This window comes from Leiobunum rupestre, chromosome 11 (assembly GCF_980474605.1).
Source record: "Leiobunum rupestre chromosome 11, qqLeiRupe1.1.hap1, whole genome shotgun sequence".
Classification (NCBI taxonomy): domain Eukaryota; kingdom Metazoa; phylum Arthropoda; class Arachnida; order Opiliones; family Sclerosomatidae; genus Leiobunum; species Leiobunum rupestre.
The window spans coordinates 51,263,756-51,279,927 of record NC_143394.1 but is presented as its reverse complement, the minus strand read 5'-3'; the positions used below and the strand labels follow the sequence as shown (position 1 = coordinate 51,279,927).

The 16,172-nt window shown below is 37.5% G+C and overlaps 1 protein-coding gene across 1 annotated transcript; it reads right to left on the bottom strand.

Moving 5' to 3' along the window:
- Window positions 1-6,160: 6,160 nt before the first annotated feature.
- LOC149923242 (uncharacterized) lies at window positions 6,161-11,104 on the bottom strand. The gene has a single exon (XM_090162374.1). It carries the CDS (start codon window positions 11,102-11,104, stop codon window positions 6,161-6,163), a length of 4,944 nt encoding a protein of 1,647 aa, XP_090018500.1.
- Window positions 11,105-16,172: the final 5,068 nt, after the last annotated feature.

Sequence of the window (16,172 nt, the reverse complement as noted above, 5' to 3'; positions counted from 1 at the left end):
GTTATAGAATTTACGATCGGGTCGAGTTCCGCGATTAACCGAGACATAGTCCCTGCTTGGTGACCGGGTTCTTCCGTTAAAAATAAAACATGTGTGGCAAAGTCCAACGTTTTCCATTAACGCGAACCCCGCGCTATTACGAGCTTCACCAGGTGTCTTGTGAACTCTTGCGCAGAACCGCTATCAACGATTAACGGGCATCGCCGTATCCGACCTTTAGGAGGACTCCAAACAATGTCGTAAATTTATTTATATATTTATGTTTTCTGTATATTATTGCCTTTTCAATTTATTTTTCTTGTCGGTATATAAGTAACCTTTCAATTTAATATTTAAGTTTGCCCTTATATTACGTGCGTACGTACGTACTTCGAAGTTGACCCCACTAATTTCATGATGCAATTGTTTATATTAAATCATTAATGGCAAACCTCATTAACTCTTATATTTTTCTAGATTTAAGCATACCCCTAGACAGACTAGCTTTAATTACAAATAACCCCAGACTATTTTAATAACCTCGCTCACCCCAATAGTGAAAGTGACGCGAGTCCCCGGGCCAGTCGTTTTTAGTTCGATTAATGTAGCGAAGGTAAACATACGTTTAACTGACTTCCCCTTTTTACCGTTTTTGATAACGTAGCTAATTATTAATTAGTTTAATAGTTAAAGGTACACATTTCGTTACAATCTAAGCAATATTTTTAAAGATAATCCTATGAAGGTTGTTGATGAGTTTTCTGAACAGAGTAGAAGAGCCGCTTTTTCTATAAATTGAAATTTTTTGAAATAAATAACTTGGTCTCACCTAGCACATTCAACAATTTTGTAAATTTAACATTTCGTTTTTAGAATAATATGTGGTTGGGGGCCCACTTTTAACATTCTATCCTACCTCGAAATAAATCCTGGATTCGCCACTGGTAATGAACTTCTACAACTACCGTACACACACATCTTTCTTTTCCCACTTCTTAATTTCGGTTTTTTATCCATTTTTCACCGTTTACTCTTAGGTTAATCCAAGGTTTACTAACTACCATTAACAAACAAACGAATAACTCATAATCACGATCATCTTTTTTGGTTACATGGCCTCAGCGTTTTTGCGAGGAAAACCTAAGGGGAATTAAAAATCCCCGCGCGCAAAAACGGACCATTATATTCTACGCTCTCGAAGCACTGTTAAAGGTAGAGGGGGGAGAGAAGTTTCATCTCATCTTAAATAGAAGCTGATTCATAGTTTTTGAATTTACTTCAGCAATTTTATTTTCAGATATATCAATATACTTCTGATAAAATTTCGGCAGATTAAGTTCATTAGAATGATCGTGAAGTAATTGCACATTTGGTTTCTCATATGTGGCTGTAGATGGTATGGTAGCTTTAATAATAGAGTTAAAAATCGTATCATTAACGTTCATTAAAATTTCAACAATTTGTTCGTGTGAGTAATATTGGTTTAACTTGAAAGTTGTTTTTACCTATATTTACCTTTTCGGTATGAAGGACCACTTAATCGTGCTGCTGAGGTTTTTTTGAAAAAATTACCTTTTTTATCAAAGCTAGCTCTATGTTCCGTTTGGTACCGAAATTTCAGATATTTTTTATAGCAGTGCATGCACTGCCAACTAAATTTTTACTTTTGGCCATTTCTATTTTCCACAGCAATGCACCGACATGGCTGCATGTTTTTCCTGAGCCGGCCATTCATGAGCAACAGCCTTTTATAACTTGGCCTGATATTCTTGTACACTCCCAAACTTTATGCGGTTGGTTTGATAAAGCTTGAGATGGAGAAACTAAATATTTAGAAAAAAGTATATCCTTCTAAGGTTTGGTAACATAGAATTTGCATCCATCCACTCGCCACTTTCTAAGTAATTGTAGAAAGTGATTCTTTTTTTGCAGTTTATGTTCTTGAAATCACAGCCTTTTTGATCAAATAAATAATTAAAAATTTGGCCTTTTTCCATTCTTGTCAATAATTTGATGTAAAGGCATATTATGGAGATATGACATGTAACTGACATACTTTGTGGTAAAACTGTACCATCATCTATCTAAACATTAGGTTTATAATTTTCCAAATAAAAATGCGTAATATTTTGGATTATCTTTTCTTACCAAGAATTAGGTGTTTAAACTTTTCATCTATCATGGTTATTACGAAAGAAATGTACATATTAACCCGACATATATTACAAAAAATTAAATGAAATAAACATTAACAACGAAAAAGGGTCATTCATTTGAATAATTTGTAACAGTGATAACTGATAAAAGCCAGAGGCGTATGGTTCCCGCAATTCTGTAGATTCCGTGATTGTTAAAGCGTGCGCTAAAACTGGTTCCAGGAAATGGCAGAGTGGGGGTGAAAAGGATAAGGAAAACATATGGCAGCGCCCAGTAAAAGATAATAAAAAAGAGTGTATAGAGTAGTTTCCGTATAATAATTCTGCAACCTATCTATTTAAACAACAGACTGCAAAGAGTAGGAATATTGGACCAAAATTGTATACACGTTAAAAACATATAGGTCGGTATTCACGGCTATAAAAAGGATTCCTTATTAGCACTGGAAAAACTCGGCACATGCAACTTATCTGAAACTGGCTGTCGGGAAACCCTACTCTTCCATAACTATTTAAATAACAGACGGCTAAGTGTAGGAAAATTGGACCAAATATTTCATATGTCGGGCTTGAGTCGCCTGCAGTCGGGAAAACCGACCCGACTCTAATCCGACTAACAGACTCTTAACCGACTACTAACCGACAGTGCTGTGCTCTATGGGGTGGCGCGGAAGCGATGTTAACTTTTGGAATCGGCAAACTCAAGTTCTAAAGTTTTATTAACTGGCAAAAGGCGGTGCCCATCACGCCAGAAAAGATAAGGTACATAGTAGTGACTTAATGCAGACATACAGAAAAAAAGTATATACAGTCAGATTAACAAGAATAGTCAGATTTACAAGAAAAGTAACGTAAACTGACGTAAAATGAAATGATCATTAAACACACAGAGGCACTTATGGCAAACCGAGGAACTCCCGAAGTGCCGGGCCGAACTTCGGCTGAGGCAGACACTTCAAATGGTCAGGCAGCGCGTACCAGTCACGAACCGACGAGCTAGGGCTCCACGATTCTAGGGTAACACGAGAAAAATTAGATTGAAAAAAAAGTGAGAATACGCTGCGTGACTAAAGCGTTGGAAAAGTAGTAATCGAAAGTAGATACATTGAAAGAATCAGACGGCATAAATTCCAACGTGTAGCGACCCTTGTCGCTAGAAGATTTATGTTATCGTTAGGATGAATATGTTTTTGATTTTATTAGCTATGGTAGTAGTATTGGAAGGATTCTGAATAACCGAAAAAGAGGATAGACTATCATTATAATTATAACGGATGATCACAAAAGGGACGTACCTTTGGGGGGACCGGGGGGAGACTCCCCCCCAAAGCTTTGTAGAGTGGGAAAATCGAGGTGGACTTGGCAAAATGAAAATTGTAAAACATGTTAGTTAATTAAAAACTACTAAATCGATGGTAAACGATGTTGCAACAAATCATTTAGAATTTCCCAGCAATTTACTTCCCTAAAGTCATTAACTATGTTTTACATTTCTATATAGTTGCTTCTCCTTATGCTAGGCAGCTAGTGTGTCGGAACTTTAGTTTAGCCTTGTGGTAAAAGCTTTTTAAATAGTAATTTTTCCTTAAGCACCTAATAAAATTCAAAGGCAGATAGACGCGTGATAGAGAATATCGGTTGTTCGTTATTATTTCAGTGTTAATTTTCTACGTTAAATTTGGCAATCTGTATAAAATTTATAATAATACATAGTTTTAATTTCTATAGGCGATGTTACATGTATTTTTACTTAGGGTAAATTAGGTAAGTCGTGAATATTATAGTGATATTCTTTAGAAAAGTGAAAATTTTATAAGCCAATATTCCTAGTTACGTTGGGTCAAGATAACGTGTGATACAGTGTCGGTTGTTATTACGTTAATATTTCAGTAATAAGTGTTTGAATTGTTTATGTTATATCAAAGAGTATAAAAACTACGTAACCTAGAGATATAATGACGGTCGAAAGCAGTAAAGGAAGTTGTAGCAACCGGGGGGGAAGGCACTCAGTGAATTTGCACTTTAAATTTCGGTACCGCAGTGCCACTACGGCAGTTTTAAGTGGCAATCATTTTGATTTAGTTCAACATTCTTGAAAATTCCTTAAGGACTTGGCAACGTTAGAGAACAAACGCCTTATTCTTCACTTTTTGAAAATAAACACCGAAGCAACGAATCCACAAATTCTAACTAATAAATCACGAAACAGTAACCAATTACTGTCACTTTTTTGAATTGACAGATATTAGACAATTAAATATCCAAAATGCCAAATTTAGCACCTCCGCAACCCCGTAACTGCCATTTTTCTCCGGTATTATTATTTATTGTACTAAAAACTGCCGTAGTGGCGCTGCGGTACCGAAATTTGAAGTGCCAATTCACTGAGTGCCTTCCCCCCCGGTTGCTACAACTTCCTTTACTGCTTTCGACCGTCATTAGGTTACGTAGTTTTTATACTCTTTGGTTATATTTGGGTATGAATAATTCCAGTTATTCAAAGCAGTTCAGTTAAACAACTAGTATTTGTCAGGATGAAATGTATCTATTTTTTATTACAGCGGGATACACGACGAGAAAATAGTAAGCGGGTTTGATGGGATTTTTAAATTGCTGTAGCATCGTTCAATCTCTTTTTTCTTCTTCGTGTATCTCGCTTTATATATAAAGAGAGTACGCAAATGCTTCACTCACTAGTCACTATAACTAGACGGTGAGCCGTTTTCGCCATTGAATTGATAATAGTACCGCTAGAATGACATAGGCGCGTTCGGGAAAGAACACTGAACAGAGGGAAAAACAGCGCAACGTTAAAAACCCGACTTAATTTTCCTTCTCCCGCTTCGCCAAATATCAGGCTCTATACCGTAAAGCGCAGGCGCGAGTGATGTACTGCGCCACGTGTTAAGTGTTCCCTGCTCTCCCGACCTCTCCATGTAGAAGGATGAAGTCAGGCATTGTTAGCGCTGTCAAAATTGTCAGCAATTACAATGCCCTTGAGAACCGCGAAGTCCGAATTACGCTATCAATATAAGTACGCAACTTATTCGAAGCGCGCGCATGCGCAAAGGTAAAATAAGCCTGCGCGTTTAGAAACGAGCGAGAAGGTATTTTCGGACGCTCTCCGCTGAGTCATTGACTCATTGCCTTTCCATCTGTTAAGTGCTCCCTGGTTTCGCGAAACAAATTCTGAAATTTCGAGTCGGCACACTTAGCCGTCAACTCTATCAGTATGCGGGTGGCGATATCTATAACTTTCAAGGTACATAATTGTATAATTTTAATGAAACATTTAAATGGAAATCTACCGTAACAATCCAAACTTAGACGACTTGTCAAACTTTGTTTTTTACTTACCCCCCCCCCCAAACGTACTCTCTTCGGTACGCCCCTGGTTCCACGTTCAATATATCAGCATGAGGAGGTAGATTATATTGTTCATAGAAGATTTCATTAGAATTGTAATATACTCCAAAAGCGAATGATACATAGGTGTTGGATTTAAACCCATCTGATGTAATGACGAAAGAAATGTAGTTATAGAAGTAATATGGTTCATGCAATAAGTACTATAATTGTTCGTGACAGCAACGAAGATTAAAATAAAGTGATACCAATGGGTTTAAGTTAAACTAATCTTTTTATTAAGAGAGTAGGATGCTTACATAATTGATGGACGAATGACTGTAACTCCCGATACATAAGTAATGTTAAGTTTATATACAAAAATTAAAAAATAATTAACTTTATGTAGTCATTTAAAAAATAGCTAATATCGTGAAAAATATTGATAAGCGTTAAAATGATAAAAAGGTTATACAACAGAACTATGACGTAACATTCCGGCCACCTTAAAATGTTAAATTTTAATATTACTGAAGGTTACTTCTTTACGGTTGCTAGTCCAATGGTAATTGGCAAAGTTTAGTGACTGGACGTTTCAGCTCGTTGCCTGCGGTCTTTACTGTGACAACACGGACCAGTTGATCAGATCCTGGATGCACTTGAATGACTCGTCCCATTTTCTATTTTGTTGGTGGAAGTTGTTCCTTTAATAATACGAGATCTCCAATCTGTAGGTTTCGGGAGGGTTTCGCCCATTTGGGTCGTTGTTGAAGTCTCGATAGGTATTCGGCTTGCCAACGCCTCCAAAAATGCTGTAGTAGTTGTTGTGAAAGCTGCCATCGGGATAAGCGGTTGATTTTGGTCGATGTGAAGTCCGGTTCTGGTATGGCCGTCAGAGCACTGCCAATCAGGAAATGACCAGGAGTTAATACAGCGAGATCGGTTGGATCTGCGGACATTGAGGTAAGCGGGCGAGAATTGAGACACGCTTCCACTTGACAAAGCAGGGTCTGCATCTCCTCATACGTCAGACGGGATTCGCTGATGACTCTTTTTAAGTGGAACTTAACCGACTTTACGCCGGCTTCCCAGAGTCCGCCGAAGTGTGGAGCTGCTGGAGGATTAAAGGGCCAGACAACGCCCTCGTCGCTCATCCATCTAGCAAGGGACTGATCTGTCGTAGTAGTGTTGATAGTTTTTTCGAAATCCTTCAACTCCTTGCTAGCGCCTATGAAATTTGAACCATTGTCGCTATAGATATCTGTACATCTTCCTCGGCGAGAGGTGAATCTTTTGAATGCAGCTAGGAAGGCCTCGGTTGACATGTCACTCACGAGTTCTAAGTGTAGAGCTCTTGTAGTAAAGCATGCAAAAAGTGCGATGTAGCCTTTGAAACCCTTGCATCCTCTGCCTTTCAAAACTTTAAGATGGAAGGGTCCGGCGTAGTCCACTCCGCATTTCAGGAACGCTCTACCGGGATTGACTCGATTTGATGGTAGATCTCCCATTAGTTGACTGATTGTACGTGCTTGTTGACGGACGAATCGCATACATTTGCGAACGTGCAACCGGACAGCGTCACGGGAGTTCAGAATCCAGTATCTTGATTGTAGTGACGCCATGATAAGTTGAGGCCCACCATGAAGGGTTTTGAGATGTTCTTGCTGAATGACGAGATCGGTAAATCTGTGTTTCCGTGGAAGAATGACTGGATGGATCTGATCCAGAGAGATTTTAGCGTTCCGGATGCGTCCTCCAACTCTTAATAGGCCGGCTTGGTCGAGGAAGGGTGTCAACGTCAGGATTTTACTCTTTGAGGACAATGGTTTCTTGGCTGTTAATTGCTTAATTTCGTCGCGAAACTCGTTCATCTGAGCAAGTTTGATCCAATGGTTAAGGGACAACTCAATTTCATCTTTCGTCAATGGTCCCATCTCTCTCTGGTCTCTAGTTGTTCTGGAGTTGCGACTGAACCTCTGGATATACGCCGTTACGTGGAGTACCGTGGTTAACGACGAGTATTTCTGGAGAAGGCTCTGATCTAGGCTACACTGCATGACGGTGACCGTGTGGATTCTTTCTTCGATACTGCATTCAGGATCATCTCTAGTAGATTGTTCGTTATCGTATGGAACATTGTTTTTAAGCCAGTTTGGACCATTCCACCATAATGAATGATTAAGGAGATCCTTTGCTTCGATTCCACGGGAAGCACAGTCAGATGGGTTGGATATACCAGGAACATGATGCCATTGAATTGAGGGCTTTACGTTCTGAACTTCAGAAACTCTGTTTGCGACAAAGGTCTTCCATCGCTGAGGAGTCGATGCTAGCCATGACAGTACAATCTTGCTATCACTCCAGCCATAAACTTCCGCTATGGGTTGACGAAGAGACTGTTGTACGATCAAAAGGAGTCGAGCGAGAAGTACCGTAGCGCAAAGTTCCAGTCTGGGCAGTGTAATTTGCTTTAGAGGAGCGACCCTGGTTTTAGCGATGATCAGTCGAACCTTAGTCGTTCCAAAGTAAGTTGTAGTCTTCAGATACACCGTTGCTGCATAAGCTGTCTCTGAGGCGTCACAGAAACCATGAAGACTCGACTTCTTGATGTGTACTTGACCGATATGTCGATGAATACGTAGTTTTTCGATCATGGTTAAGTCTTCTCTGAACGTGTCCCATCTTTGAACGATATTTTCGGGTAGTTCTTGATCCCAACCAATCTTAATTTGCCACATTTTTTGTAAAAGAATCTTTGCTCGAACGAGGACTGGTGTTAGGAGACCCAACGGGTCGAACACTTTGGCCGTGTCAGACAGCATAGTGCGTTTAGTGACTTTTAGTCGTGACTTTGGTGACTTGACAGAAAAGGATAAGACATCTGACGCTGGAGTCCATTGCAATCCCAAGGTAAGAATTGATTCTGCATTATCCATGTTTAGAGGAACTAGAGTTTCTCGTAGGTCGGACGGAATGGTTTCCAGGAGACGGGAATCGTTTGAGGCCCATTTTCGCAATGGGAGTCCAGCTTGATTCGTTGCTATATTTAATTCCTCTCGTAGTTTAATCGCTGTATTGGTATCGTCAGTACCAGATAAGAGATCGTCCATATAAAAATCTTCTCGCAACGCTTGAGCCGCTAATGGATAATTGGACTTGACATCTTCGGATAATTGTTGCAAAACTTTTGTAGCGAGATAGGGTGCCGCTGATGTCCCGTATGTTACAGTCTTCAGTTGATAATCTCGAATGGGATCTTCCTTCTGTCGTCGCCAGAGAATACGTTGGTAGCGAAGATCTGCCGGGGCAACCAATATCTGCCGATACATTTTCTCGATATCTGCGGTTAATGCTACGGCATGACTCCTGAATCTTATTAATAAGTTCACCAAATCGTCTTGCAATTTCGGTCCCACGAGAAGAACGTCATTTAGGGAAATTCCATTCGCCATCTTTGCCGAGCCATCAAATACGACCCGGGTCTTCGTGGTAGAACTTGACTCTTTGAATATTGCATGATGTGGTAAGTAATAAGCGTTGTCATCCTGGAGATGATTAGTGGGTACCAATTCCATATGATTTAAAGTCTGATACTCATCCATGAATTCTTTGTATTTGTTGTAGATTTCAGGATTAGCTCGTAGTCGTCTTTCGATGTATTGAAATCGTCGTAAGGCTATGGATCGTGATTCACCGAATTTCTCTTTGTTAGTTTTCATCGGTAATCTGACGATAAATCTTCCTTTGGGATCTCGAATGACTGTATCTTGAAAGTGAGCTTCGCATTGTCGTTCGATGGAGGTAAAAAGTGGTCTCGGGGCTAGCTCTTCTATTTCCCAAAATTTGGCGAGTTGCTGTTCGAGGCTGCAATGGTTGATTTTGATTGAAGATGTTGTCTTGATCTCGTAACCTCCAAGAGTTCCAGCTACCACCCAGCCAAATACGGTGTTGAAAGCGCCAGGAAGTCCAGGTTTTCCCGAGAGTTTTCCATCTTCAATTAAGTCCAAGTAGACATCAGCTCCTAGCAAGAGATCGATTGAACCTGATACGTGGAACGTGGGATCTGCCAGCTTTAGACCTTTGAAATGAGACCAGTCTTGGATATTGAAGGTGAAGTTGGGAAGTCTTTCCGTCACGTTCTTGAGAATAAGTACTGGGACAGTGATATGGAAATTGGCGTTTGTGTGAGAGCCCAAGTTCAGCGTTGTACCACCTCTTGAATGAGTGATACCAGTGGCACTGATTCCTCCTATCTGTATATTTTGATAATTCCGTCTAAGTTTTAGTTTATGCATGAGTTGTTCAGACACGAAACTTGCTTGTGAACCAGAGTCTATCAGAGCTCGACTGGACCAAGTACTGCCTTGACTTCCTTGGATTTGAACCATAGCTATTGGCAATATGACTTGAGCAGGTCCTGATTTTGGTCGTGACACATGAACGACGATGTCTCCATTCGATCTTTCTTGAATCGAGGAATTCTCTTGCAATTCGGCATGTAAAAGCGTATTGTGCTTCGCCTTACATTTTCGACAGCTTCCGGCTTTGCAGTTGCTGCTAACATGGTCTCCCTTTAAGCAGTTAAAACAAAGTGAATGTGTTTTTACCCGTCTCCAACGGGTTTCGTGATTGGCTTTGAGTAATGATGGACATCTGAAGGAGGGATGCTGTTCACTGCAGATAGGACAGACGTTGTCTTGAATTGAACCATGGTGTGATAATGGATTTTTCTTGGGAAACGCCAACGTCTTTATCTTTATATTGCTTGACGGTTGGGAGGCAGCTAGGGCCCTGGCTCTTTGTTCGAGGAATGTTGTTAAATCCTCGTATTTTGGCTTTGCGGTTCCTTTTAGCGATAACTCCCACTGCCGTCTGGATTCCTGGTCAAGTTTCTCTCCAATTATGTGTAACAGCATCGCATCCCAATATTGAACTGGCTCGTTTAAGACCTTTAATGCTCGTATGCATTCAGCGCTAGTGTCAATCAATCGTCTCAAGGCTGTTGCCGATTCGTCTTTAACTGAAGGTTGATTGAATAACCGTTTGACATGAGCATTTATGATCTCTCTAGTATTGTTAAAACGGTTAAGTAATATATCCCAAGCCTCGGTATAGTTACCATCCGTGACTGGTATCGAATGAATCAGTAACGCTGCTTCGCCACGGAGAGTAGACTTCAGATATTGAAACTTTTGAGCGTTGGATAGTGCTGCATTATTGTGGACCGTGGCAGTAAACAGGTCATGGAAAGGAAACCAATCGATATAATTTCCTCCGAAGACAGGTAATTCCAGTTTTGGCAGCTTGATATCTGCTGTGGGTTGACTAGTCGCTCTCACTATTGGTACTTGATTGCTGAGAAAAGTGAAGAATACAACCAGATCTTCCATGCGAGTGACGAGATCGTTGTACTCTGTCTCATGTGTTTCAAAGTCCGTTGACGGGCACCTGTTAACGATGTTTGCATGTACGTCGTCCAATTCGTGAGCAAGTGTATTAGCCTTGTCTTTATACAGCGTAACTGCTGCTGGTATTATCGGTGTGATGGCATGATTTGTCTTCACCGTCTCAAGTCTGGTTATTTGACCCTTGACTGTTCGTCTCCTGATGAGGTACGGATCCATTTGAAGATTGAAGTTAACCACCGTTGATAGATGACTGAATTCAAACTTGCGTAGCTGCGTCTCACGATAAAGGATACTGGTCTTAACGATTCATTTGACGGATTAACCGCTTGGTGATTTATATCCGGCTCGACGGACCAAAAAGATGTTCGTGACAGCAACGAAGATTAAAATAAAGTGATACCAATGGGTTTAAGTTAAACTAATCTTTTTATTAAGAGAGTAGGATGCTTACATAATTGATGGACGAATGACTGTAACTCCCGATACATAAGTAATGTTAAGTTTATATACAAAAATTAAAAAATAATTAACTTTATGTAGTCATTTAAAAAATAGCTAATATCGTGAAAAATATTGATAAGCGTTAAAATGATAAAAAGGTTATACAACAGAGCTATGACGTAACAATAATTAAGATTTTGACATTTTTGGAACCCGTTAAATCGTGCGTTAGCAAATGACAATTAATATTTGGTAGATTACATCTGGTAACCTTCCAGTGTACAGAAATGATTTTACTTAATTCACACAAGAAACATTTGCACTGGAATTTATTTACACATTCAGCTTCAGCACCGTTTTCATTGCCATTATTCATTATGACTAGTTTAGAAATAAGCGTTTCTGCAACTACTTCTTGCGCTTCTTCTTGTAAATCCAAACTTATTTTTCTGTCAAAAACGGCTTTATCACATTCACATCGTATCATCGACTCCAGACGCCTTTTAAGGTTGGAAACATCGTAATGTAGTAATCTTTGGGATTTTCACTGGTTATTATACTCCGCTTTTTAAGGCAGCCCTAAACGGGGTAATCCGCGTCACGTCAACTTAACGTGGACACGATCGGGACGGATCTGCGAATCGAAACTTTAAAGTCACCCATTATTTTTGCTGGTGATTATAAAATCAACCACTCGCCCGATTTTAATTTGGAGACCAGATTTGGATTTCGTAGCAGTGCCCTCGATATGCACATTTTCCTATTTAAATAGTTAACACCGTCAAACAATTTAAAACATCGAAACACTGTTAAAAATTTAAAGTCGCCCGTTATTTTTTGCTGGTGATTATAAAATCAACCACTCTCCCGATTTTAATTCTGAGACCAGATGTGGATTCCTTGCATTTCGGAGCTCGAGATTCGATATACACATTTTACTATTTAGTTAGTTAACACCGTCAAAAAATGAAGTATTTAAAACATAGAAAATTACGAAGAAAGCGGGAGCCGCGTTCTCTGTATTTTACTTTTTAAATAATTGACTCATCGGAGAGGCCGGTGTAAAGGTTAAGGACGCGCACTTTGGAGCGAACGGGTGAAATATCGAATCTCGCTTCCGTTAAAAAAATTTCATTTTCATTTTACATTCAGTTTGAACATTTTCTCTTATTTTTATATCAAATAAATTATATTACTTAAATTCCTCGAATAATATTACTTAAATTCCTCGAATAATATTACTTAAATTCCTCGAATAATATTACTTAAATTCCTCGAATTCATTCTCTTGTCATTTTCATACATTTTAGGCTCCCAACGCCATCTCGTATAAAAAATAACTAAGAATTTTGGAATTGTTGTATTTTTCACTTAATCTAACTAAGAATTTCGGAATTATTGTATTTTTAACTTAATATAAATTGATTATTCATAATGGTGTTTAAATTTATTAGTATTTAAAATTTTAGTTTGAACATTTAATTCAATTTTTATACCGCCATCTAGTAACAAAAAATTAACTAAGAATTTTGTAATTGCTATATTTTCCACTTATAATTATTTATAATAGTATTTAATTTCAGTAGTATTTCCAAAAATATTGTTAAAAATATTAAATTACACTCTTTAAATCTGAGCAAACAGCACCTACACACGGGTACACGATTCATATTACAAAAATTTATTTTTGTTTCCTTGTTTTTTGAAAAACTGGCTCAATTATCGACAAATTTTTATTGATACAAACATTTCATTTTTAATATTTTTATAAAAAAATTACAAGAGTGACTCTACCCAATTTTCTAAACCACCACTTCTCATAAATGGGCATATATTATAACAAAAACAGTTCTTCGAACTGAAAAAAAAAACAGTTAAGAGCTCGTTAGAGGTGTGGCCTTAAAGAGACATATTTTTTTTGTTGATTAATTTATCAAATTAATTGAAATAGTATTAAAAATTACTCCTGTGAACAACAGAATGACGTCATTCTGCTTTCAAATCACAGTCCACTGCTCCTCCAATTTTGAACACAAAATCTTTGGTCAAATTTTGCCCACAAAGGTATCCATATTTATATTTATTTTCTTCACTACTCATTTAAAATTAAAATTTAAAATTTATTTTTATTATAAGTTTATTTTTTGTTGCAGATTACTGCAATAAATAACTAATAAACTAATAATAATAAATTTTAAAATTTTAATGTTAAATGAGTAGTGAAGAAAATAAATATAAATATGGATACTGTGATTTGAAAGCAGAATGACGTCATTCTGTTGTTCACAGCAGTAATTTTTAATGCTATTTCAATTAATATGGCAAATTAATCAACAATAAAAAATAATATATGTCCCTTTAAGGCCGCACCTCTAACGAGCTCTAAACTGTTTTTTTCAGTTCGAAGAACTGTTTTTGTTATAATTGTATTACCCCTAGTTTCATTTCGGAATGGGTCTTTATCAAAATTTCCACCACAATATTCTTGCAATATGTTCTTTTCTTCAGTGTTTAACCGTTTTTCTAGGTTTGATTTTGCATCTTGTTCGTTAATATTTAAGTCTTCTTTGTTTTTTAATTGCCAATACGTCATTATATCAATTTTTTGTCAAAACTAAGCGAATGACTTTAAGAACAAATGTGTCAATTTTATCTTCAATATGTGATCAAAAGAAACTAATTATATCACTCGGGCTTTGATTCATAATTCAAATTATGATTTTTATAAACACTCGTGATAAAAAACACTATCTGATCTCGAATTAATTAAATACGGGGATATACCGCTCCATTTAAAAGCAGAACAGTTTGTTATAAACCCTTTATCAGAGGAAATCGGCGAATAAACGTAATTCCCCATTGCGAAAGCACTGAATGTGTGTCAAACGTTATCATCTTCACATTTTGAGCCAAGGCTTAGTGACGCCCCTTTCGTTTCACTTAAATAATTTGGTAAAATCTAATATACACTCGGACTAGAAATTTCAGTAACTAAGCTCTTACCATTGACTAGTTACTTAAATTGCTTAGTTCTGATGGTGTCATACCTAGCAACTCAAATGTATGATCACTAAACGTTTTAGTTTCAATTGCTTCAATTGCTTATCCCCTTATCGCGCATGCGCTTTAGTCATTTCAGTTTGAGCACGAATTTAACCAATAAAGGTTTCATAGCAACAGTGATGCACATAAACCGTTTATTTTCTTCTTTTTCTATTTTAATTTTTTTGAATATTATTTCAAACGACGGAAGGCAAATTATGAATTTTCATAATGAAATCCCATCATTTTTAAAACTATTTAAATGAATAAAAACCAAGAAACGCTATGAACAAAATAAAACTTTTAATGAAATTAAAATCACTTAATGAATTCAAGTGCTTTGAAATTCAATGCTTAGGGACTTTGGTATCACTAGTCACATAAAGCACATCATATTTTTGGCATTGTTGAGTAACGTTTCATCACCATAGAATTAAACGGTGTTTCCTAAATAGTTTTGAGAATGGAATTCTACAGTTCATTTGTAATCAATAAATGTTCTATGACATTATTACCTACGTTACAGATTTTTTATTCCAATTAAACTAGAACTCACCTTCTACCACCATACATGAATTATACGGTGAGGAAAGAAGGAAACAATACAATCTTAATGTTTTAGAATTTCTGAGGCATCGTTTTTCCCAATTCTCCTAATCGGTGTTCTCGAAATAAGATTGTTCCAACTTCTTGGAGATAATCTCGATCTCCTTGCTTTTTGCAAATATCCAACGATACTAAATAAGTGCTCTATATCACCGGAACTTGTAGAGGTTAACGTTAATAGTTAGTGTAGGGAGCTGTTGGCTCGCGTGGCATGAAGGGCTTACCACCACCTAGCTCCTATGCATTGTAACCCGGCCAGGGTTGAAAAAAAAACGGCTTTTTAAAAATTAACCGGTAGATTAAACCGGTTAAAACCATTAATAAAAAGTGCTGAAATTGCTTATATCTAGCCCTCATTACTTCGAAAATGCTCAAATTGCCCGATTTCAAAATTACGCTTTTACGCGTGACCTTTTCATTGTGAGGTATAGCTTACTTATTTACCCGCTTTTATACCCTAACATGGCAACGTATTCTAAATTTTAAAATCCCCTAATTGCTTATATCTAGCTCTCATTACTTACGACAAAAGTGTAGGTTAAATTTTAGTTTTTTCAATATTTCTAATTCATTTCTCAATATTTTTTTCATAAAAGAGTGGTTTATCCATGGAATTAGTTCACACCACTGTAAAGGGAAATTTTCTTTTTTGTCAGTAAAGCTAATCATTTCAAATGAAATAAATTTTATTTAATTGCTCAGGAAAAATTAAAACATAATAATTATTTTTTAATGTAGGAAATCTGTGCGCATATGTTACATACCGTAGAGTAAAAATCACATTCCTCAGGCAGGAATTGTCCCTCCAACCTTTGGGGCTCCCTCCCAACACCTCTTCCAATAAAAAGGCCACTGAAGCTCAATTTTTACACGACTCGATAAGATCACTATAGCTTTATATTTGTTGATTTTGTCGTAGCGTTTCGAAATCAACATACGTGTCCTCAGTAGTCCAATGGAAGCGACATAGTGAATCCTGCTAGCTGTTACCGAAGACTACACCAATTTTTGTAATCCATGATCTGTTGCAACGTTGTAAATCTTTAATATAATAACCGAAATAAAGTCATTCCCAATTCTGGAGAGTCCTAGTGTTGATGACCCAGCTCAATTCTTCAAATAAAACATTACAAATAGCAGGTTCCCTTACTTCGTACCGAGCCATCATTTCCTAGTTTTTCATTAGTGACTTGAG